Raw genomic sequence first — 25,435 nt, 5'->3', positions numbered from 1 at the left:
CTCCTTTCTTATAGTATAATTTTTGTCCCTATAGTCTTCACTCCAGGTCTGGTGTGGGACATGGCGCCGGTCTGTAGAGAGGGGGCACTCTAGTGCCCGAACAGGGGCCGTGGTCAAGAGAAAAGGGGGCATGTCTTTAAGACATGCCCCCTTTCATAACTCATGGGGGCGTGCCCGGCACTTACGGACATGCCAGGCTGCCCCCAAGCTCTCCCTTCTTTGTGAATAGATACTGGGCGCATCACTGACGGTGATTGCTGCATCCCAATTTTTCCCACCAGCGGGACATTGCGGCCCGCAAGTGGGGACAGCACCCAGCATGTTTGTCACTATCCCGGGCTGACTCACAGATACAGCAGTCTGGTTCAGCTAGTTGTGACGCTGGCGCTCCTTGGTCTCTTATCAGAATACACAATTCTTCTGCCTCCACGCAAGCTGCTTCCTTCAGGAGTCTTCCGATCTCCGAACAAATTATTCATAAATCACCTTCAGTTACACACAGGTATGTAGCATAGGCCTCACAGGCTCGCATGTTCAATAAGAATCATGATAGATTAAATGTGTTTAATCCCAAAATATATTTTCAAGGCTTAGTTACAAAAATATTAATAATATGACACACAGATTATATATGCAAATTATTTCAGAAGATAGAATAAAAGGGAGAAATCAGAGATTATGAATTTACCAATATATCTCTGTGTGCAGGAACTCACTAAGTTAGTTTCAGGTGCATCTCAACCTCAGAAGGCTGCTCCCCGGAAATGGACATTGAATGCTGGGTGGCATTTCTTTTTATAGATCTCTAGTTCTTTGTTCCTACTTAAACAGGTTCTCCCTATCAGATGAGCAGGGTTTCAGATCAATAGAGGGCCCTTGTGATTTCCAATACAGGGTTACCAGGCCAAACCAACAGGGTCCCTGCTCTAAAGATATGTGACTACATAATTCCCTCTTCAACTCCCCCCTTCAAAGTAAGCATCACAATACTTATCTCAGCTTCTATAGCACAACTCAGATGCATACCATAATTTTTAGAGTAAAAGGTCTGGTTTTTAAAATTTCCAATTCAGTACAATCTGACTCCAGGGATCATAAAAAGGGAGAGGGCTAGTTCTCCACACATGACCTCACACTGTGCAGGGAATTCATTATTTTTGTTATCTGAGAGCCATCCACTTGATTTACAATTTACCTTTCTCTTTCATCCACTAGGGGACACTGGAGGTGCTTACGCTGGGGTATAGAGGCGTGGATAACTGGAGCTGGCACTTTAAAATAATCTAGAAGTGTGAAGCTCCTCTCCCTCTATGCCCCATCAGCCCTCAGTTTAGAAAATGTGCCTCTAGGAGCTGGTCACTACATGCTGTGCTCCAGCAAATACATTTATTTTATTTAATTTTTTTTATTTCAAAGAATCTTTTACATTCCTATAGGTACCCTTCGCCACATATCTAAAAGGTGGGGTCCGGGTACCTGGCCAGGTACCTGGCGCCCTGGTGTTTTAGGAAGGAGTGCGCAGGGCTCATTCTAAAAGAGCTCCTGACAGCTCCTTACCGCCACAGCAGGTCTTCACACACAAGAAGAGAAGGCTGTTGACCTGCAGAGAGAGAGAGACTACAGGGGACACGCAGTGAGTAACAAGCTGCGCATCCCCCGGCTCCTGCCCCGCTGCCCGGCGCTGACAGAGCATGCTGCGCTGTTAGTGTGTGCATAGCGCTGTTAGACAGCGCTACAAATGTCCCGCTGTCGGCACTGCCGTGCGCTGTTAGTGTGTGCATAGCACAGTTAAACAGCGCTACACCTGTGCGCTGTGTAAGGGAAGCCCGTTGTCTGCGTTGCCCTGCGCTGTCTGCTGTGTGTACACAGCGCTACACGCGGCTCCCTGCTTCTTCCCTCTCCCCGCTAATACATGCGGGTAGCGCGGAGGGGAGGGGAGGGATGGGCCACACAGCCATAATGGAGCCCTTAGGGCATGAAGAGGGGGGCGGAGCCTAATCAGCGCGGGCTCTCTCTCCACTATATGCGGCAAGCGGCTGTATGTTAACTGTTTCATGCCTGTATCTCTCCCTAATCCAGGAAGAGTGCAGCAGAACTGAAGGCTGGATTCTTTTGCTCCCCATTCCTGGCTACAAAGCTACATAAGCACAGAAGGCTCTGGTACAGAGGCTGTGCATAATACACTGGGGGTGCAGGGAATCTGATCTGTGGGAAGGGAGTGGGGTGTGCTCCTCTGTGTCCCAAGCCATATTGCCTCACCTGCGCCTCCATGGGCCGCTGACATGGTAGGAGTAATGACTGATTTAACGTCTCAGTTAGCTGAGGCACGCAAGTCTCAACCTCCCTGGGTTGCTGGGCTAACCAAGTCTCTTAAAGCGTCCTTTATCGGCTATTCTCCAGTCAGAAGAGTCTGACGAGGAATTCCTCGCTACGCAGAGGAAGGGGAATTGGAGAAAGCATTACAGGACGATACCCCTCTAGAGTTAGTCCACCTCTCCTGGGGTGGAATCTCTTAATTTTGGTGGTCAGAAAAATCATTAAATTACCTGAGGATGTTATTCCTGCATCCCAGGAGTGTGAATTATTTCAAGAACAACCAAAGAGTTTGGCGGTTTCTCCGTTCTCACTGCATCTTCAACAACAGCTCTCAGTGGCCTGGAAACAACCTGATAAACTGTTCCAAATTCCGCGCCGGTTTTCTTCTAGCTACCCTTTTTCATCATCCATGATGGAGAAGTGGGAAACGCCACCTCCAGTAGATGCGTCCGCCTCCCGTCTCTCTAAGAAAACCGCACTCCCAGTACCGGGAGCCACAGTACTAAAAGATCCTTCGGATCGTAAATTGGAGACAACGCTAAGATCTATTTATACCGCAGTGGGTGCTCAGCTTAGGCCCACCCTTGTTACTGCTTGGGTTAACAAGGTGGTGGTTTGCTGGACTGACCAGTTGATTACAAGTTTTTACTCTGCTACTTCCAGAGCAGAGTTATGCCTACTAGCAGAACACATCCCTGAGTCTGCAGTTTACCTGTGAGAAGCGTCAAAAGATATTAGTCAGATTAGTGCTCGCATATATCCTTCTGCTATTTCGGGCCGCAGAACCCTCTGGTTGCGCGCCTGGCATGCGGACGCAAAAACCAGGCGTGCAGTGGAGGGTTTACCTTTCAATGGCGACATGCTGTTTGGCCCGGAAGTAGACAAATTATATCCCAGGCCACGGGGGGGTAAGTCTTCCTTCCCGTCAACTGCATCGGCTCCCAGAAGAGCTTACGCTGGACCTTCGTTTCATTCCTTTCGTGCGCCACATTCCTTTCGTGGGAGAGCCAGAGGGGCTCCCTCCCAAGCAAGAGGCGACAGAGGTAGAGGCCGCCCACACACGGTTGCACGTAGACAGGAGCCTAAGCCAGCTGAGAAACAGGTGGCATGACTGTCTTCCGTCCCACTTGGGACCACCTACAGTGGGAGCCCGCCTGCAAAGATTTCAACAAGTTTGGAACCAGACGTCTCCAGTACCGTGGATCCGCAGACTAATTTCCCTGGGGTACCGAATAGACTTCGAGGTCCCCCCTCCACCTCGGTTCTTCATTACAAGTCTGCCAATACCTGCAGACAAGGCCAGGTTTCTACAGGAGGCTATCCAGTCTCTAGTAGTATCATCTGTGCTAGTTCCGGTTCCAGAACATCAACGAGGTATGGGGTTTTACTCTAACCTGATTGTAGTACCCAAACCGGATGGATCGGTCAGGCCAAAGTCATTGAACCTGTATCTGAAGATGTATCGTTTCCAAATGGAGTCTCTGCAGTCAGTTATTGCGAGCTTGGGACCAGGAGAATTCCTATTATCCCTGGATATCACGGATACCTATCTCCACGTTCCCATCTGGGAACCACATTCCAACACGGTTGGATAATAAACTTCAAGAAATCAAATCTCTATCCGTCCCAGAAGTTCCTGTTTCTGGGCATGTTCTTAGATACGGCATCACAGAGTAGCTTCCTTCCAATAGACAGAGCCCGGGATATCTGGTGGTTGGTTCAGCTGCTCCTCAGACCAAAGAAGGTGTCCCTCCTTCTTTGTCTGCGTCTCCTGGGGAAGATGGTAGCGGCCTTCGAGGCACTACAGTTTGGGCAATTCCACTACAGGGTGTTTCAGCTGGACCTACTAACACAGGGGTCAGGGTCTCATCTGCTCCTACATAGACAGATCCGTCTGAGCCCAGCTACCAGAGTGGCCCTTCTCTGGTGGACACAATCCAACAAACTATTAGTAGGACGGAGATTCAGAGTGTGGGACTGGATCATCGTAACAACGGATGCCAGCCTTCGAGGATAGGGAGCAGTAGTCCTCGATTATCACTTTCAAGGTCGACGGTCCCCTCTAGAACAAGTGGCCCATAAATGTGTTGGAACTCAGAGCAATTTACAATGCTCTGATAGAAGCAACAGAGTTTCTAAGAACTCGTCCGGTAAGAGTTCAGTCCGACAATGCGACGGCTGTCGCGTACATCAACCGCCAAGGAGGGACTCGGAGTCGCAGGGCCATGCGAGAAGTAACTCAGGTTCTCAGGTGGGCCGAGAGCCAGTCAGTAATCCTGTCGGCGGTATTCATCCCGGGTGTGGACAACCGGGAAGCCGATTACCTAAGCCGCCAGGATATCCATCCCGGGGAATGGAAGCTTCATCCAGACGTGTTCAACGCGCTGATTCGTCGATGGGGATGTCCTCAGGTGGACCTCATGGCATCACGAATGAATCGTCAGCTCCCGGTATACATGTCAAGAACTCGAGATCCGCAGGCAGTGGCAGTAGACGCTCTGACAGTTCCGTGGATCTACGACTTTGTTTACCTTTTTTCCTCCGATTCCACTTTTTCCTCGACTGCTAAAAATGATAAAACACGAGTCAGCCTCTGTCATTCTCGTGGCTCCGAACTGACCTTGGAGTAGTTGGTTCTCGGACCTTTGGTCCCTATTGGCAGACTATCTGTGGCCTCTTCCTCTGCGCCCGGATCTGCTGCAGCAGGGTCCTTTCATACACTCCAACCTAGAGCAACTGTGTTTAACGGGGTGGCTCTTGAAACCGATGTCCTAAGACGCAGAGGAATCCCAGACTCTGTTATTTCCACCATGCTACGCGCCAGGAAACCAGTTTTGGCTGCACATTATCATAGCTTCTGGCGTTCTTCTATCTCGTGGTGTTCCAGTCGGGATCTTCCCTCTAGGATTTTTCGGTGTCCCGGTATCTGCTTTTTCTTCACTGGTCTGGATTCTGGACTTCGTCTTGGAACTTTAAAGGTGCAGGTTTCTGCCCTTTCCATTTTCTTTCAACGGAAATTGGCCCTCATTCCTGAGGTACAGACGTTTCTTCAGGGAGTCTTGCGTTTGCAGCCTCCTTTTGTACCTCCGACTAGCTCCCTGGGACTTGAACTTGGTGCTTCTGTTTCTTCAGTCGTCCATGTTTGAACCTTTGGAAGAGGGTGATATTAAGTACTTGTCTTGGAAGACGGTCCTCTTCCTGGCTCTAGCATCGGCTCGTAGAGTTTCAGAATTGAGTGCTCTGTCCTATAAGCCACCTTACCTTGTGTTTCATGCTGATAGGGCGGAACTCCAGACGGTAGCCGCCTTCCTTCCCAAGGTAGTGTCGGCTTTTCATATTAATCAGCCTATTGTGGTACCATCTTTGGTGGAGGACTCTGGTGGTTCTTCTACCTTGGAGGTGGTTGAAGCTCTCCGCATCTATGTTGACAGGACTGTTTCCCTCCATAAGTCTGAGTCGTTTTTTGTCCTCTATGATGTGGTTCGGAGGGGTTGGCCAGCGTCTAAGCAGACTTTGGCACGTTGGATCCGGCTGACCATTCATTAGGCTTATGTTAATGCCGACCGCCGGCCTCCATCGTCCATTTCGGCTCATCCCACACGTTCTGTGGTTGCGCCATGGGCGGCCTGTAGGGGAGCCTTCACATCACAATTGTGCCGCGCGGTCACTTGGTCTTCAGTTCACACGTTTGTCAAGTTGTACAGATTTGATACATTCGCTGTTTCGGCATACCGTGTTGGCTGCCTAGTTCTGCAGGTGCCGCAGAGCGCTCCCGCCCGTGGGGAAAACTTTGGGACGTCCCCAGCGTAAGCACCTCCAGTGTCCCCTAGTGGATGAAAGAGAAAATGGGATTTTGGTACCTACTGGTAAATCCTTTTCTCTGATTCCACAGGGGACACTGGACGCCCACCTCAGCGCTCTTCGCCTGCCTGTTCGGTTTGTTCCGTATGTTGTATGTTTTGATTATTGTGTGTTCTTCTCTCCCTTTTACTCCGCTTGTTCTCCATCTCCTCTCGGTCTTCATTTTCTAATCTGAGGGCTGATGGGGCATAGAAGGGGAGGAGCTTCACACTAGATTATTTTAAAGTGACAGCTCCAGTTTATCCACGCCTCTATACCCCAGCGTAAGGACCTCCAGTGTCCCCTGTGGAATCAGAGAAAAGGATTTACCGGTAGGTACCAAAATCCCATTTTTGCTAATCCCAGTCTTTCCTGACATGCACACCGAATAGCAATTGACATACCATATTTATACAGAATATAAAATGAAAGAACATCATACAGAATAGACTTTGACATGTTATGTATTTTAAGAATATCATATTTTGGGAGAGCCTATTCGCCACAATGTTTTAGTGGGACACCCCCAAAAGGGCAGGGTGCATTCTGCCCTTTTGAAATCAGGTAGGGCGTGTCACCCAGCTAAAACAGCCTAGCGGGAACACTATCCCTATTCCATAGAATGTTGTGAGGTGATATGTGTGAAGTTTTTATTCCTCCTATCGGGTCTACTATGAGACCTTTTCAACCTGAGTACACCTAAATACAACTAACTTTTCCTTTTTAGTACAGTTTTATTTATTTAAAAAAATAAAACATAAAATCACATTTTAAACTTATTCTCACATAGACATGTTGATCAGTGTAAGATGGATGGCAGTACACTTGCTGTCTCCCTTTATAGGAACAAGCTCTTTAACAGCCTGTAGGGCCCACTTTGGATCTTGACATCTTGTCACCCAACGCGTTTCGTCATAAATGACTTCCTCAGGGGTGTTGCAATGATGTATGTGTTAATCTCAGTTGGGCTTCAGACAATTGTATGCCTCTAAACTCTTAACCACACTTGTGGTGCTATTTTTTACCACTATTAGCATAGATCAGTCTCTCAGCCAGTCTGGCTTGTTAGCAACGGGTTATCCTACTTCTACTGGAAATTCACCAGGAAGGTAATCTTTTAGCATAGACCCAAAATATCAGTCTCTCGGCATACTACTCAGTTCACCAGTCTGGCATTCATTTCCGGACTGGTGAAGTGAGTAGATATTGGATCTATGGAGGTGACCTAATTAACTCACTCACCCCTCCTGCAGCCCCTCATCTCTCAGACCGTAGTGAAGTTGCCTGCACTCTGATTGGCGGATAGCTCCAGCTAGCCATCAATGAGTATTTGGAGACCTCCCACTAATGTGATTGGAGGATGGACATGCTAGCAGCAGTGTAAGACAGAAAACAGATGGCTGTCATACCCTAACTTGATACATGCTCATTTCATAATAATCGCTCAACTGCATAAAAATCGAAACCACATAGATCTCTGAATCAGGCCCAGAGACTTAAAAATAAAGTACGTACTTATCAAACTCATCATAATGAACCACTTGGGTATCTTGCCTCTAATCCTATATCCTTTGCCTTTTACATTCTTCCTTCTAAATTAATAATATTGCATCAATTCCTGAGGACTTCTTTTCTATTCTGCTCCATCTCCACCACAAGCTCTCCCTGCCTCTCAATTCTACCCCTTCTCCCTGGTTACATCACTCTCCTCCATCTGTCCCTGCTACTTGATGACATTAGCGTCCTATTCTGATTTTGTTTCTGCTTTCATCTACCCTTTTTATCCCTTCTCCGATTCCCTTGTGAGTTCTCTCTCCATTTACCCCACCCGTCCCCCCTCCTAATGACCTCACCCAGTTTCCCCCACTTTTTCTAACTAGATGTCGCTCTGTTCACACCTTTTGTCTCTTCTGCCTATTTTTTCTCCTGGTCTCCCCCACACTCTACCCTCCTCCTCACGCCACCTGTACTAACATCTCTTCTATGTAAGCTTTCCTTGTCTACCAGATAATGCGATTTTCCTGACAACTTCTTTCTGTCACCCAAATTGCCCTCTCTCCCTAATGACCCCTTTGTTTGTTCCCCTTTGAAGAGAAGGCTGCACTAAGACAAGGAGAGGGGACAGAGCATAGCAGCTGGGGCACGAAAGGAGTCAGCAAGAGGAATAGGAGGTGGGGCAAAAAGAATCGGGACAGAGCAGAGAAGGGCCGAAGGCTCAGACGGGAGTCTACCCTGGGCCACACGGTGCGCAGCTGCAGACATGGATGTGGTTTGCTGCTGGGAGGAAGCAAAGAATGCTGCCCGACTGCAGTTGCTCCCATTGTGTAATAGTACAGAGCAGCCAGGGAGCATTCTGTGCTTGCCTCCCGCAGCCAGCCATGTGCATGCAGTGTATGGCTGTGGACCAGTAAAATTGTACTGGCCCAGGAGGCAGGTGGCACCTTGGTCCAGCCTGCCCCTGGTTAGAGAATAAGACCCTGATTTCAGGGAAGCCACATTTAATCTTTTTTCACACTTCCCTCAGTACGAAGTGTTCAAGAATACCCTTGGTTCTCAAATTAAGGCTGTGCGTAAGTACTAAGCGTAAATTCAGGAATTAGAGTAATTCTGGGAGACTACATTGATGAGCGTTACTGATACTTTTAAATTACACAGGCGCCACTCTGACTTGAACTCTTCCCATCTGCTATTCTAGGGATTTGGTCATCTGCTGCCAACTGGAATGGAAAAATAACTATGTACAGACGTGTCCTCATACACCTGTTGTTTTCCTGAATTGTGTCTTATTTCACTTATAGTGGACTACGGGGTCAATCCAATTATATGTGAAGGGTGCGAGTTGCCATTGCAACAGTGTTAAAACACCAGCAAAGGACCGGGACCTCGCACCCTTTGCGGCCCCATCTGAGCCCGAATTTGCTTAATTTTGCTCGGAGCTCTATGGGGCTGTGAATTCTTTTAAGAGAATCTGGGCTGCCGTCAAGTGTGCCCGTTGTCGCGATGACTAGCACCCACAAGTTCATTGCAACTAATTGGTTTGGCCCCTAAATATTTACAATTACTATTTTTTGTTGCAAAGGAATTGGTATAAATTAGCAGATTAAGCATAAGGATTCGTGGCAAGAGTCACTAGTATAGGACCTCTGTTTTTGGCTTGTTACCCAGATTGAGTTCTTTTTCTTGAATTTTTCATCTTAATCCGCTAATAGTGTAGGAAGTGTCTGATTCAGAGATGTACACTAATGCAATCGCAGTTGTGATCTCGTACGCAGCGGCTGTGCGAAAATATGCAAATGTTCGAGATGCCGGGATATGTATTGAGGTGCCCACACGTACCATTGTGTTTCCAAGTAACTGTACAAATAAGCAGTCGCCGTCACAGATCATTCAAGTAACCCTATGGTCGTGCAGAATGGCCACCTGAGTTGTTGGAATCACTTTATCTGCATATGGAATCGCAGACGCAGGCTACGACATGCCCCAACTACAGTAATGTACCTTGACACATGCACAGTGCGACTGACGCATGCATATATGACCAATAATCGCTAAACTGTGTGAACATTGGAATAGTGTACATCTCTGAATCAGGCCCTAAATAGTTAGAAATAATAATTATTATTATTATCCTTTATTTATATGGCGCCACAAGGGTTCCGCAGCGCCTTACATAGTACAGAAACATAGTACATAAACAGTTGAGCAGAACAAGAAAACAGTGTCATACAGTTTAAGACACTACAAGACAAGTACATGGTATATAAACACTGCTGCAACAGAAGCAGGATGGCAAAAGTCACGGGTTAGGTGCTTTTGAGTATAGAGCAGATAGTATAAGTAAAGAAAGGATAAGCACAAGAGGATAGAGGGCCCTGCTCGTGAGAGCTTACATTCTAAAGGGGATGGGCAGACAGACAGGGGTGACACAGTTGCAGTAGACAGTGAGCGTGGGACAGAGGGTTAGGATGACAGATGGCTGGATTCCTATTTTACAGTATGTGTGGAAGTCATTTGAATTAAGATTTACGCCACTGACATTCTACTTTAAGAGGCAGTTTTTGTAGGTGTTTGTGGAGAGCCATGGCTGTTATATCAGTTTACGTGAAGTCTGACGGGTGGCAGAAGCCACATCATGTGGGGCTATTTAGAGAGTGTGGTTAACGTGTGAACCAGCAGTCTCAGGTAAATGTCGAAATTGGTGAAAGCAGTTATTGTAAAGAGATGTTCAGATGTAAAATAATAAGTTGTGATCAAGTGTGAATTCTATAAGGCACATTTATTGATTTGGAGGGTGATGGGAGACATGTGAGGTTTGCAGGATATATATTCCATAGTAAATCCGCTGTATGTGTGAGGGGCCTGGATTTGGTGATATGTCACCAGATAATAAAAGCAGAAGGATGGAGAAGTAGATATAGTTGTAGGTGTGTAAAAGTTTTTTATAGTGACACAATGAGGCTGTAATTGTCAATTTTTGATGAAAAGAAATCTCATTAGTTTTTAGAGGAGGTGAGTGACTCAATAGGGCGGCAGTGTGCCCAGAGAGGGGAGATGCAGGGAAAGTTAGGGATGTTATATCCTTAGAGAAAATACAAAGGAGAGAGTTGTAAAAAGAAATGTGTAGTACATGGTGAGTTTTAGGTTTGTTATTTTTAGACAAATTTTAAAGCAATCAGTTTCTTAATCTGAAATTACCTTAGATGTTGGTCAATGTTTGTTCAACTGTTTGATTAACTGTTATGTAATCACACTTTGTGCCTTTAACACTTGGTGCTTTTAAACCTAGCTGCCAAACAGCCCCAGCTGCCCCTAGACTGAATATAAAGGAGTGGTATCCTTGATTAAGACAGGCTACAACTGACTCAATTGCTCTGCTGATCAAAGGAGATAACTTGCTCTGAGTTGGAGCAAAAGCCAGGCCAGATATATACCATAAACTATGCTTCACTGAACAATATAGACTATACATGTAAAAACAATTCTATGCAAGAGATGAAATATCACATACATTTAAAAACTGCACATGATTGCATGAAGGTCTATGCAGAGTATATATGCAGTAGGCAGGATGAGAGATGAAATATCACATACATTTAAAAACTGCACATGATTATGAAATAATATATTTGTTGCAAAATATTTGGTAGAAATGAGCAGATTAAGATGAACTTTTTTTTTTTTAAAAGTTGCATGGCGTGGCTAGGTAGCAAAGTCTGTAGCACTCCAAATGGGGCTTAGGATAGGTGTATGTTGACACATCTGTATCTGAAGGAATATGTTCTGCATTTTACTTAATTTGCGTAAAATTAGAGATTATAGGTCAGTTGCTCGTTAATGTACACAAGGTTATGAAAAGTATCATTCTATAAAATACCATTACTTATGTAAATGTTTGTGTCTTTAAACATGGAAGCAAATTGTATATATTGATCTTTTAAGGAGATATTAAGGTTCTAGTTAATGGTTCCAGTTTTGTGTAGCGTCTCAAACAGTTCATACAGTGTAGATTATTTCACACAACCTGACTGAAGGTACAATGTTCTGGGCCATTCACACAATTGTGGAGTGTCTCCAAACATTGAACAATTTATCATCATTATGTACAGCCATGGCCAAAAGTTTTGACACTGACACAAGTATTTGTTTTCACAATATCACCCAGTGATATTAACTATTGAACTCCTGCAGTTCTGAGGACGAGTGCCTCTCATCCTTATGCTGGCCATACATGCTACAATTATCGGGGCAATCCGCCTGATATCGGCGGATCGCCCCGATAATTGTAGTGTGTGTGCAGGCGACCGAGGGTTAAATATTGCTCGGTCGGGCATGCCGGATTGCCCAGCATGCCCGTCCGATGCAATATTTACCCGGTAAACTGTCGGTCGCATCGGGCAGTGTATGCCCAGCCGCGGCCGACAGACAGACATTTCCTGTGTTCCTTCCTAGGGAAGGAACAGGGAAATGTCTCCTCCCCCGGGGGCGGAGCGCGGATGTCGGGCTGATGCACTGAGATTTCTCTCACAATGTATGCCGGCGACATCTGCGGCTGGCAGGCTGCCAGATAAAATGTCTGTCGGTCTGACAGACATTTTATCTGGCCGTGTATGCCCAGCATTAGCGGTGAAAGGATTAACATTCATTTGTCTAGGTCCCTAACACCTAATTGCAATCAGGCCAGAATTCTTGCTCCCCCAGTATATCTTCAGGTATCATGTGGGTGGGCATAGAACAACCTCTAACCAATCCAACCACTTTTAGCCCACATTTTGCGAGGCATGACCTGATCTGATGACAGGCCGAGACCTGTATACGGTATGTGTGTGGTTGTGTTAATGATGAAAGGGCTGCATGGGACAGGTACAGTATTATGATGTGAAGAGGGAAATAAAGGCAAGCAGCAAATGCTAGACTGCAAGAGTAAGGTAATGGAAAGAACAGGGTCCTCAACAACACGCAGTAGTGAATGAGGTTCCTACAAATTGTTCTGGAAAACTGGTGCTGAAGGCTCTATGAAAACAAAAGTCATACATCTAACTAACTTGTACATCAATTGTGTTGGACTAAATTAGTTATGATTTTACATGAACATCAATTACCTGCTATTTTTGAATTAAGTGTTTTGTTTTTTTGTTTTGTTTTTTAAAACTTGGCACATTTGAAAATGTAGGACCTAATAAAGATCAGTATGAGGTATTTAAGTATTGAAATCTTTTTTTAGTGTGTGATCTATAAGCATTTAACTGAGTGCACTAGTTTACCTGTATGCCCCTTCTAATATCTAATGCTTTCTCTTTTAGCTTGCCTAAATTTCCTGAAGCTTTGCAAAATAAAATACTACAATTACTGTCTCATTCACAATGTGCAGGTGAGTATTAATATTTTTCATGTAGCCAAAGTAAATCTGAACATCATTTATGTTAGTTTATCTTTATTTACTGCCAGTACTTTCACTGATCATCTTTGGAGTGAACAGTGTTTGGCTTTATTAATGTAGCTTTGTGTACCAAACTATTTGTTTCAATATATCCACGCTCGAACTTCATTTAACACATAGAATGATTGCTCAAAAATCGCCTTTAGACAACTTTAATTCACTTCCATTTACATGTCATCTTGCTATCTTTGCTAAATGCTTTATAGTCTATCTTCCGTCTTTGTTCATTCATATATGTGCAGGACAGATCTCCTCCGGCTCCCCGTCAGTGATGTAATGGTCTGTGACTGCCAACATCAGTACTAAATTTGCACCCCAGAATGCTGTGTGACCAGCTTTGTGGAGCACATGACGGAACAATGAAGGGAAATCCTGTGCCAAGAAGGGAGCTGAATAAAAATTCCTCTCTGAGCACTGTTGCTGAACTATGCACCCGGAGTGCAGAAATCAGCAGGGTAGTGATGTGCAGACCCCTCTGTGATCCGCTCAGCATGTGGTGTGGGGTTAATGACAACGGAACGGAGGATTAGTGTCCACTGGGGACACACATCTACACTGGGAGGGGAGGGTGGTGGGGGTTGGGTGTTCGACACTTGTAGGTATGTTTTTTTTTTTTTTCAGTAACATATTTAAATATGTTATTAAATTTATCTATGTTATTAAAAAAATCTTCCGTTAAGTGATTAATAAAGAGTTTTCGAGTTAATCAAAGCATTTAAATGCCTTTCATTATTATAGAGCATATATTACACTGCACTGTACATACAATAACATGGAAACAATTACCCTGCTTACAATCTCTAAGAAGTACGGTATAGGCAACACTTGCTACATAAGGTAATGGGAGCTCAATTGTAGTCGCTGATGAGGTAGGTGAGTTTGGCTGCAGTAAGGTAAGAGCATTATTAGACACTAATATTAAAATAGCCATTGGTGAATTATATTTTTCTTCTTCAGTCTCCATGGCAGCCATAACACTGGGTTAGTCCTCCATTTCCCCAACAGCAGCCAGGAAGTTTTTTTCTACAGGGACCTCCCACTGGACGTATATATGTAACCTCCTCCCCTTCCTTAGTGTCTTTTTTTCTTGTCTCTCTAGACAGAGTAGGGAAGTTTGTTATTTTCCTAGGGGACTTACCTCAATTTTTGTGCTCAGCAAGTGACGATTTTCTGCAGTCTGTGGCTGGGTGGCGCCCCGGGGTCATGGAAATGGCTGCTGCGCTATGACTGAGGTCTGTTGACGAGACATGGCTGTCAGAAGCATGGTGAGGCTGGACGCTGAGTTATATCGATCAGCGGCAGCCTTGTGTAAAGCGCGGCCGGCGGTGTGGAATGATGTCGGCACCCTGAAGGCAGTGCGGCGCACACCGCGCAAGCGCCTGACCGTCACTAGGGTCAAAGGGCTATTAAAATGGCGCCACACACCGGAGCATCAGCTGAGAGTTCTGCAGAGTGAACCTGTAAGTGCAGACATGGAGCAACAGCCTTTCCCCCAACAGCCGATTAGCGCCCAGATGGGGTAAGTCCTGATTAGATGGGTGCAAATGTTTCTTTTAGTTAGTATAGGAATAGTAGAAACTTTATCATTGTGTCTTCTGCAGTGTGCCTAGTTCTGTGGAACATAAGAAGAGGCTTTCTAAGAAGAAACACATGAATTCAAAATGTGCAGCATGTGATAGGTCTTACTCGGGAAGTCAGGATATGGTGTTTAGTGATCTATGCAAACATAAATCCTCACCTAGCCAAAGTCAGCAAGTGAATCAGATTCAGGAACTGATTGAGTGGATGAAAAGGTCCTTTTGTATCCAAGGAGGAGTTTTTAGCCATGCAGGGGCTTAAGAGATCAAGGTCTGAGACAAGTCTGGGATATGATGAGTTGGTGTCCTTTGAGCAGAGTGCTACGGAAGGTTTGGAACAAATATCTAGTGATGAGTCTGGTGAAATGCATGAGGATACAAGATCATTTAATATGGATATCGTAGAGATGGTGTTAAAAAAAAATATTTATAAATCTTTTAACTAAGGATTTACCTGATGAACAACAAGATATATTATTTGAGGATAGAGGAAAGAAGAATAGAGTTTTTCCTATACATAAGGTTATGAAGGATATTGTGCTGAAAGAATGGCAGAATCTGGATAAAAGGCAAGGAAATTTAGCAAGAATTGACCGTATGTACCATATTAGGGATGAAGATTTTCTTAGATGGTGTGCTATCCCTAAAGTGGATGCTCCAGTAGCAGAAGTGGTATCTAAGACGACTATTCCTTTGGAGGATGGGGCTTCTTTTAAAGATACAATGGATAAAATAATGGAGACCTCTTTTAAAAGAGGATATGTTGCCTCAACGGTATCCTTAAGAGCTGGTGTAGCTATTGCTTCCGTATCAAGGGCTTTGAGGTTATGGAGTGCTAATATGCATGCTGATCTAGAAGAGAAGCTCTGAAAACCGTATTTGTTCAAATCTGGAAATAATGCAAAGAGCAATTGGATGTGACAGCATTTACTGCAAGGTCAATGGCTAATGCAGTAGTGGCTAGAAGAGCACTATGGTTGCGTTCCTGGTCGGCTGATGCTCATTCAAAAAACAGACTAACGAATTTACCTTTTGAAGGATCACTGTTATTTGAAAATAAGTTGGAGGCATTAATACAGAGAATAACTGGTGGGAAATCTACAAGGCTACCTCAAGATATACAAGATATCAGGCTCAGACCTCTAAACAGCAGTTGAGGGAAGCACGAGGTTACAGATCTGGAAGACCGTACAATAGAAGATATTCATCAGGTATGACAAGGCAGTCATTTCGTCAAAACAAAGGGAGACCTTATGGGAAAAGTCAATGACTATATTCAGTGTCAACCCAGATTTCAAGTAGGAGGCAGACTGCTGAAATTTGCGGAAATATGGCAAATGTTTACACAGGATAGATGGGTTTTGCAAATAGTCTCAAAAGGATATCAAATAGAATTTCAGAAGTTACCCAGAGAGGACAGATTTGTGGTTTCACAAGTTTCAATGTCAGAACTAAAAATGATGAGGGAAAGTACGGAGAAGTTAATTAGTTTGCAAGCAATAAAACCAGTACCACAAATAGAAAGCGGAAAAGGATTTTATTCTCAAATGTTTCTGGTTCAGAAAACATCAGGGCAGTTCAGAACGATATTAGATTTAAGATACCTGAACAAGTTTCTTCAGACAAGAAAGTTTCGGATGGAAACTTTGAAAACTATCCTGATGGGAGTAGAGAGAGGAGATTTTCTAAGAGACTCTTACTTTCATATTCCAGTTTGGCCTCAGCATCAAAGCTATTTAAGGTTTTGTATTCAAAACAGTAATTTCCAGTTTACATGCCTACCATTCAGACTAAAATCATCTCCAAGGACTTTTACAAAAGTCTTATCAGTGATAATAGCTTATCTAAGAAAGCAGGGTTTGGCAATATGGCCATACCTGGACGATATCCTGATTTCAGGGAGGACCGCATCAGAGATCAGAAGCAATCCGGGACAAGATCTTAGAAGTCATGCAGCTAAGTGGATGGATAGTAAACTGGGAAAAGAGCAGATTGATACCAGTACAGCAATTGCAGTTCCTGGGGGTACAAATAAATACTATCCGACACGAAATTACTCTGTCAGTAGACAGATTTGCAAAGATTCAGAAAATGATTGGTCTGGTTTTAAAGTGCAGAAGAATACAGTTAAGGACTGCGGTGTCTCTGTTGGGATTGATGTCTTCAACCATAGGGGTTATACCATGGGCGAGATGGCATATGAGGGATCTTAAGTGGAATATCTTAAAGCTTACCCGAAGATGACTGTCCCTAAACCATTATGTAAGAATGGAACAGCACACAAAGAAATCATTGATGTGGTGGAGGATGTTGACAAAAGAACAAAGATCAACATCACTAGCACAGGTGGCATATCCAAGATTGACTACAGACGCAAGTTTAATAGGATTGGGAGCACACCTATTAAATATAATCACACAGGGACAGTGGTCTCCCCAGGAGAGGCTGCTATCATCAAACCTAAGAGAAATGAGAGCACTCTGGAATGCAATGATGTATTTCAGAAGGCAGATCAGAGGTTCTCATCTGAAAATTTTGTCAGACAATGTGACTGTTGTAGCCTACTTGAATCATCAAGGGGGCACCAAGAGCAGAAGTATGATGGAGGAAGTAAGCAGAGTTATGTCTTGGGCGCAAAGATATCTTCAGTCCATCTCAGCGGTTTATGTTCCAGGGATAGAAAATATGACAGCCAATTTTTTTAAGTCGCAAGGAGATCATACCAGGAGAATGGGAGCTGAATATAGAAGCTTTTCAAGACATAATAAGATGATTTGGGGTGCACGAGATACACTTAAAGGCGACAAATCAGAATATGAAACTCCCTTGGTTTTTCTCCAGGTACCAGATGGAAGGGACACAAGCTGTGGATGCACTATCAATAAAGTGGAAGTTTCACCTGGATACATCTTTCCACCATTCCCTCTGATGATATCTCAGGTGCTCAAGAAGATAAGAGAAGATCAGGTAGAAGTAGTGGCAGTGTTACCATACTGGCCGAGAAGACCATGGTTCCCAACAGCCCTGAGGATGTCAGTAAAGGAGCCATGGACAATACCAGGCAGAGTGGATCTGCTGAGTCAAGGGCCGGTTTTTCATTTGGGAATATCAGTGCTCAATTTAACGGCGTGGAGATTGAACGGGAATTACTGAGAAAAAGGGTCTCTCAGACCAGGTCATTGAGATACTGTTACAAGCAAGAGAGTAAGTATCTTCAAATGTGTACTATAAAATATGGAAAACATTTCTTGCTTGGAGAAAGGTGATAACTTGACCTTTGATCGTAGACATTCCACAGGTGTTACAATTATTGTATAATGGTTTTATGAATGGCCTGGCAGTGGCAACTATCAAGGTTCAAATTTCAGCTTTAAGTGTATTACTAGAAAGAAGGTTGTCAGAATAAGAATTAATTAAGAGGTTTTGTCAGGCCATAAAGAAGATTAGACCATGGATAAGGTCGTTTGTAGCACCTTGGGATCTGAACCTTATATTGAACGCTATGATGAAGGCACCATTTGAGCCATTAGAAGAGGTGGCTCTGAGATATGTAACATGGAAGGTAGTTTTTCTAATTGCAATTACATCTGCCAGAAGAGTGAGCGAGTTACAAGTGTTATGGGCAGAAGAGCCTTTTCTTAATTGTTTTCCCTGACAGAGTGGTTTTAAGAACTAATCCGACGTTTCTTCCGAAGGTAGTGTCCTCCTTTCACTTGAATAAAGAGATTATTTTACCTAACTTTTTTCCTCATCCAGAAAGTGAAGAAGAAAAGAATCTTCATAAACTGGATTTAGTAAGAGTTCTTACTGTATATTTACAAAGTGAAGGAGATTAGAAGAACAAGACATCTTCTGGTGATTCCTGCAAGGAGTTAGGAAGGGTTGTGTACCAACCAAACAAACCATAGCTAGATGGATTAGAGAAGTGATAGTCTTCATATATAAGAAGGAAGGACGAAGGATTCCAAAAATCATAAAGGCACACTCTACCAGGGCAATGTCAGCTTCATGGGCAGGAAAGGCTCAGGCGTCAACAGTGGACATCTGCAAAGCAGCTACGTGGCCTTCTATACATACTCTCAAAACATTATGCTTTGCATATTGCGGACCCCCACTTTGGAAGTCAAGTTCTTCAAGGGGCCTTAAATAGATTTGATTCAGACCCGCTTGCGAGCGCAATGCGCTCGCAAGCGGGTCGATGGTGGCCGAGTGCGCATGCGCACGACTGAGCCGGCTCCGTCGTGCACATGCGCGAGACCCGGATAGCGACGGGCAAACTGTTGCTCCAGGTCTCGTACCAAGGGGGGCGTGCTGTTGTTGTTGAGTGACAGCACGCCCCCTTAGGTGGGCGGGCAGGGGGTGTGGCTGCACAGACGAAGGCGTTCACTTGTGATGTCAGTGGGAGTGCTTTCGGCTCTGGTAGAGCCGAAAGCACTCTAGGGCTTGCGGCAACGAGACCCTACCACAAGGGTCTCGTCGCAAGCCCAATGGTCTTGACCATCGCGACCATCTTCCTGGCTGCTCGCTATAGCTGTGGGTGGCCACCCACAGCGATGCAAGCGGCCAGGAGGCTGCTATAAAAAAACAGAAGGCCTCCCCTGATTCAGAGCGATCGCTCTGTCAGAGCGTCCGGCTCTGAATCAGGCCCTAAGTCCTGAATGTATTTTTTCTTATATAGGGTGGGCCAAATACATATGTATATATATGTAAAGCTTAGGTACATCCCAGTGTTATGGCTGCCATGAAGACTGGAGAAGAAAATTACGAATTATAACTTAACGATAATTCAGTTTCTTCGAAAGCTCCATGGCAGCCTTTAGATTACCCTCCCGGAATTGTGTTTTTTCTACAGAGAAGGTGATGAAGAGACACTGAAGACACTAAGGAAGGGGAGGAGGTTACATATATACGCCCAGTGGGGAGGTCCCTGTAGAAATAACTTCCTGTCTGTTGTTGGGGAAATGGAGGACTAACTCAGTGTTATGGCTGCCATGGAGCTTTCGAAGAAACTGAATTATCGGTAAATTATAATTTATAATTTTATGCAGGACCTATAATGTTAATCTACTACCAAGAAGAAAGTCAGTGTTGCAATGCCTGGGTAGTATTAGGAAGAAAGCAGAGGCTTTGATGATGGAACTACAGTACTTTTTTTAAGATTACTTTTCTGTTAACATGCAGATCTGCATATTGAGTAGAATCTGTTATAATTTCATTTCATTCGTAGAGGGACTTTATCATACAAACTGGTGATCCTTTGGGAACTGGCAGAGGAGGAGAGTCTATCTTTAGGTACGTTTATTCTGCTTTATTTGCGCTGATTTGAAAAAAATATGCTTAACGCTCTGCATTCTAAAACCGCTGAAAAGATCCATCAACTGTATTGGCAGTTAGGGTCTGTTTCCTCTTACGCAGACTTCCTGACCCCCAACTGAGCAGTTCTGTTGCCCATTCTGAGTAAATTTAAACTTAACGACTGTCGTCTTTGGACGCAGCATTCAGATTGCAGATGCTGGCAGGAGGTGCTGTTTTTTTTTCCTACAGGCTACTCCTGCTGCATTACTATATGTTAGCATCGCTGCTGTGTCCAAAGAGACAGGCTTGTACTGGTGTGTTTTTAACTCTAATATTTATACATGAATACACTGGCTTTATATTAGTGTGTGTGTATATGTGTATGTATGTGTGTGTGTGTGTGTGTGTATATATATATATATATATATATATATATATATATATATATATATATTGTATATGTAAAAACATATATTTTTATAAAATGTTGTTGAGACAGATCCCACCAACATGATTGGACACAATAGATCACATGACTGTGCATTGTTTCTACTTCAGGGTCCATAGGGGTCCACAGGGTGACCTTGGGGTATAGCTGGATCCTGGATCCTCGGGCACCACGGAGTTAAAGCTTTTAGCTGCTCCCAGGATGCACTTGGGTCCAACCTCCCCTATACCCTGCCCCCGAGCCACAGGCACCTCAGTTTAAGATGGTGCCCGGCCGGAGTCGGGTCACCCTGCGGGGGGGGCTGCAGGAGCAGCCCCCTAAAGCTTTTTGTTTAACTAGGTTAAATTTATTTTTACATTAGTTTTGTTCTCCAGAGCGGCAGCGCTAGGCTGTCTGTACAGACGCCCACGCTGCCGCTCCTTCTCCCTGCTGGCGCCGCGACGCCAGCACTGAACTGGGGATCGCGGCGGGGGAAGCCAGAGTCTGTACTAGCCGGACTCTGGCTTCCCCCGGGACAGCTGCCGGAAGATGCCGGGGAGCTTAAGGTAAGCCGCGCATCGGTGATTAGCGGCGGTGCGCGGGTAATGCCTTTTATACACAGTCCCATGCCCCCGGTCTAAGGGACAGACCGGGGGCGCTAGCGGTGGCGGCGGGCCCCCCCTCCATCGGAGGCATACCCCGTCAGACCACTAGACCACCAGGGTAAATTAAGCGGCAAGCGGGATGCCGCAACCTTGGGGGTTAAATATGCTAGCCAGGGGAGGAAGCCTTCCCTGTCTAGCGGCTCCTCCCCTCAGCTCAGCGCGCCTTTCAGCTCGTAGTCTGGCGTCGCTGAGCTGCAGCCACTCCTCCTCTGAGGTCTCCAGCGGCCATTTTCTTACTGGCAGCGCAGATCTTCAGGGAGCACGCGGACCGGTCCCCCTGTGTACCTCTCCCCCGACAAGGACAGTGTACACAGCGCTATAGCCCTCCCAGACACTGAATCTGGGAGGTTGATTGTAGTAGAAAGGTGCAGTGAGTATATCTTCTCTGCATGGTATGTGACTTTTGCTAGTGCTGCCTGTCTGTGTCTTTTTTTTTCTACTTACTGTCAGCCTGTACCTATCCCTTTCCTTCTCCTACAAGCCCTACAGGTGTGCGGGGGAAGGGAGTTTCTACTGACCTCACCTATATAGATCATGTATTTGTGAGGTCCGTCACATACAGTTGTGTGCTACACGGTGCCATATTGTGGGCTGTTGTTCAGCACACTGGTGAGTGCGCACGTTTTCTTCCTAAGTCATGTCTGAGGAGGAGATTGAGCACTCCGGGGCTCCGGCATTGTTCTCCTGCAGGCGCTGTTCTGCAGGAGTGGATAGGGAGGATTTGTCACAGGACGGCCTGTGCGGACGGTGCCAGGCGGTCCCTGGTACGTCTAAACCTCCCATGTCGCAGGAGCCACCATGGGCGATGTTTTCCCAGGTGCTGGTGTCCATCGAGGACCGTCTGTCGGTCCCGACTGCCGCCCCTACTAGGGCGTTGCCCCAGCCTGCCATCCCCCATTCCCCGGGTGTCCCACAATTATTGCAGACTCCCCCGAGGTCTCAGCCTGTTGGTCCCTATGCGGGGTTGCCAATGTATATTCAGTCCACCCCTGTGGCACAGCCGGCTGTGGTGCCGTTTCAGGCTCCTGTGACAGCTCCTCCACCCTGGGTGGATGCGCTTTCCCACACTGTCCAAGATTTGGCGGCAGCATCATCGGCTTTTCAGTCGATGTTGCGCAGTGACGTGCCCTCCAGGGCGTCTAAACGCTCAGTCATGGCACAGGCTGCGCATCTTTCGGATTCTGAGGGGTCCTCGGATGATGGTGAGGTGCAGGATGACTCAGCCTCAGATGCCTCAGTCCAGGAGGTAGACACTAAGTCTTCCATCAATGTGCGGGCTCTGGTTAAGGCGGTGCGGGCCATTCTTCTGATTGAGGATGAGGCACCCGCTCCCAAGTCAAGGTATCCTAGTTTTAAAAAAGCTAAGGTTACTTCTACAGCGTTCCCCTTGTCTGATCAGTTGACTGATCACATGGCGGTGGCCTGGCAGACGCCCAGTAAGCGTTTCCTGCCACAGAAACGCTTGGCGTCCAATTATCCATTCCCGGAAGTGCATTGTAAGAAATGGGAAACTCCGCCTGCAGTCGATTCCCATGTAACACGCCTCATCAGGAGTGCTACTTTGCCATTGCCGTCTATATCCTCGCTGAAGGATCCTACGGACAGGAAGGTGGAGACTTGTTTAAAGTGTATTTATTCTCTCTCAGGGGCTGTAGCCCGGCCGTCCATGGCCATCTCCTGGGTGGCCAAGGCCATTGAGGGGTGGGCCAACGCCTTGGAGGACACGTTTACGGATGAATCTCCGGACGTCCAGAGGGCGTTGTTAGGACAGATGAGAGATGCCGCCTCCTACATTGGAGAAGCATCTTTGGATGCTAGCCTGTTGACCTCTAGGGTTTCGGCGGCAGCAGTGTCTGCTCGTAGATCCTTGTGGTTGCGGTCTTGGAGAGCAGACGCAGATTCAAAGAAAGGCTTGGAGGCCTTACCTTTTAATGGGGAATTACTATTTGGTCCGGACCTGGACAAAATAGTAGATACCCTGGCAAAATCCAAGTCAGCCTTCCTCCCTTCAGCTACTACACCTGCTAAGGTCCGGAGCTCGGCGTTTCGTTCCTTTCGGGTTCAGGGCAAGGCAAAGGGTCAGTCCTTCCCGAGGCAGTCCGCACCCAAGACCGCCTCAAAGCCAAAGAAGCAAGCCTGGAGTGCTAGGCGCCCTTCTTCCAAGCCAGAAGATAAGCCTTCTGCGTGATGGGACGGGCCTCCCTCTGGGGGACCCCAGAGTGGGAGGCCGACTTCTTCAATTCGCCCAGTGCTGGCACAATACCACTACGGATGCCTGGGTGCGAGAAGTGGTCTCCCAGGGGTACGCCCTGTCTTTTCGGCACAGGCCGCCTTGCCAGTTTTTTTGCACAAGTCCTTCTCAGGACAAAACCAAGGCCTTGCAGGTTCAGAAAGCCATAGAGGCCTTGCTGACGGCGGGGGTCATTATACCCGTACCACAGTCTCAACGTGGGATGGGGTATTACTCTGCGCTGTTTCTGGTGCAGAAACCCAATGGCTCTCATCGCCCCATCCTCAATTTGAAGTCCCTGAACAGGTTTCTCAGGGTTCCCAAATTCAGGATGGAAACTTTGCGTTCCATCATACTGGCGATGGAACCGGGGGATTATATGGTCTCCCTGGATATCCAGGACGCCTACCTCCATGTGCCTATAGCAACATCGCACCAACGGTTTCTGCGGTTTGCTATTCTCCACAACCACTACCAATTCAGGGCTCTACCCTTTGGTCTCTCCACGGCACCAAGGGTATTTACCAAGGTGATGGCGGTCATGGCGGCTCACCTTCGGAGCCAGGGGATACGGTTGCTACCGTATCTAGACGACCTCCTCTTGCTGGCAAGCTCCCCGGAGGTACTGATCCAGCATCTCCACCTGACTGTCGCTTGTCTACAGGCGCACGGCTGGTTGATCAACTGGAAGAAATCCTCCCTCATCCCATCACAACGGATGGTTCATTTGGGGGCCCTGCTGGACTCTCGTCAGCAACGGATTTTTCTGACTCCAGAGAAGGTCTCCTCCTTACAGCTGCGGATTCACAGTTGTCTGAGCAGTGGCAGAGTGTCGGTGCACTCACCAATGAGAGTTTTGGGGTCCATGGTGTCGGCATTCGACATGGTGAAGTTTGCCCAGTTCCATTCCAGGCCCCTGCAGGGGCTGATTCTTTCGGAATGGAACGGATTGCCACACAGGATCCGCTCTCAGATGCTGGTGTTGTCCTCGGAGGTGCGTCTGTCCCTAGCCTGGTGGCTGCAGACAGCTCATCTCCTGGAGGGGCGCCCCTTTTGGATCCCGGAATGGGTTCTGCTCACGACAGATGCCAGTCTCCAGGGTTGGGGGGCGGTGACAGGCTCCTTGTCACTTCAGGGTCGTTGGTCGGCGGAGGAAGCGATTTTTCCCATCAACATCCTGGAACTGCGGGCAGTATACAGAGCCCTGCAGTCGTCCGGCACCGCTCTTCACGGAAGGGCCGTTCAGGTGCAGTCAGGCAACGCCACCACGGTGGCGTACATCAATCACCAGGGAGGGACTCGCAGTCGAGCTGCGATGCCGGAGGTGTCCCGCGTCCTGGCTTGGGCGGAGCGCTATCTTCCAGCTCTCTCGGCAGTTTTCATCCCAGGAGTCCTCAATTGGGAGGCAGACTTCCTCAGCCGTTACGATGTGCATCCCGGGGAATGGTCGCTTCATCCAGAGGTATTCCAACTACTCGTGGACAAGTGGGGGCTGCCAGAGCTGGACCTGATGGCGTCCCGTCACAATCACAAGCTGCCTGTGTACGGGTCAAGGACAAGGGACGCAGGCGCAAGTCTGATAGACGCGCTGTCGGTGAAATGGCTGTTTCAACTGGCTTACTTGTTCCCTCCGATATCTCTGCTGCCTCGGGTCCTGCGCAAGTTCAAACAGGACGGAGGCACACTGATCCTGGTGGCCCAGAAGGCCGTGGTACTCCGATCTGCGGAGCCTGTCCATCGATGCTCCGTACCTCCTACCTCAACGGCGGGACCTGTTGTCTCAGGGGCCCTGTCTTCACCCGGATCTGGGTCGACTATCTTTGACGGCGTGGCTCTTGAGACAGCCGTCCGGAGGTCTCGGGGCTTTTCTAGCTCCGTTATTACCACCATGCTGAGGGCGCGCAAGCCTGCTTCCGCGAGGATCTATCACAGAGTGTGGCACACTTACTTTCAGTGGTGCAAGGCCAGAAACTATGATCCCCAGGTGTTCCGGGTTTCGCGTATTCTGGCTTTCCTTCAGTCGGGTTTGGACTTAGGATTACGTCTTTCTTCACTGAAGGTACACGTGTCTGCTCTGTCGGTGTGGTTCCAGCGCAGGATCGCTGCTATGCCGGACGTACACACCTTTTTCTAGGGTGTTTTGAGAAT

The 25,435-nt window shown here is 46.7% G+C and overlaps 1 protein-coding gene and 1 pseudogene across 1 annotated transcript in view; both read left to right on the top strand.

The window, feature by feature from the left end:
* Positions 1 to 25,435, top strand: part of PPIL4 (peptidylprolyl isomerase like 4) — a 100,791-nt gene that overhangs the window by 8,599 nt on the left and 66,757 nt on the right. The window contains exons 2-3 of the mRNA XM_088455904.1: positions 12,957 to 13,024; positions 19,898 to 19,962. Coding sequence (XP_088312030.1) covers positions 12,957 to 13,024; positions 19,898 to 19,962 — 133 coding nt within the window. The remainder of the gene's footprint in view (positions 1 to 12,956; positions 13,025 to 19,897; positions 19,963 to 25,435) is intronic.
* Positions 14,341 to 15,940, top strand: LOC148543151 (uncharacterized; annotated as a pseudogene).

The sequence above is a fragment of the Taudactylus pleione genome, unplaced genomic scaffold (genome assembly GCF_031769625.1).
Source record: "Taudactylus pleione unplaced genomic scaffold, aTauple2 ptg000006l, whole genome shotgun sequence".
NCBI lineage: Eukaryota > Metazoa > Chordata > Amphibia > Anura > Myobatrachidae > Taudactylus > Taudactylus pleione.
Note: the sequence above shows the minus strand (reverse complement) of the source record. Positions and strands in the feature narration are given on the sequence as shown.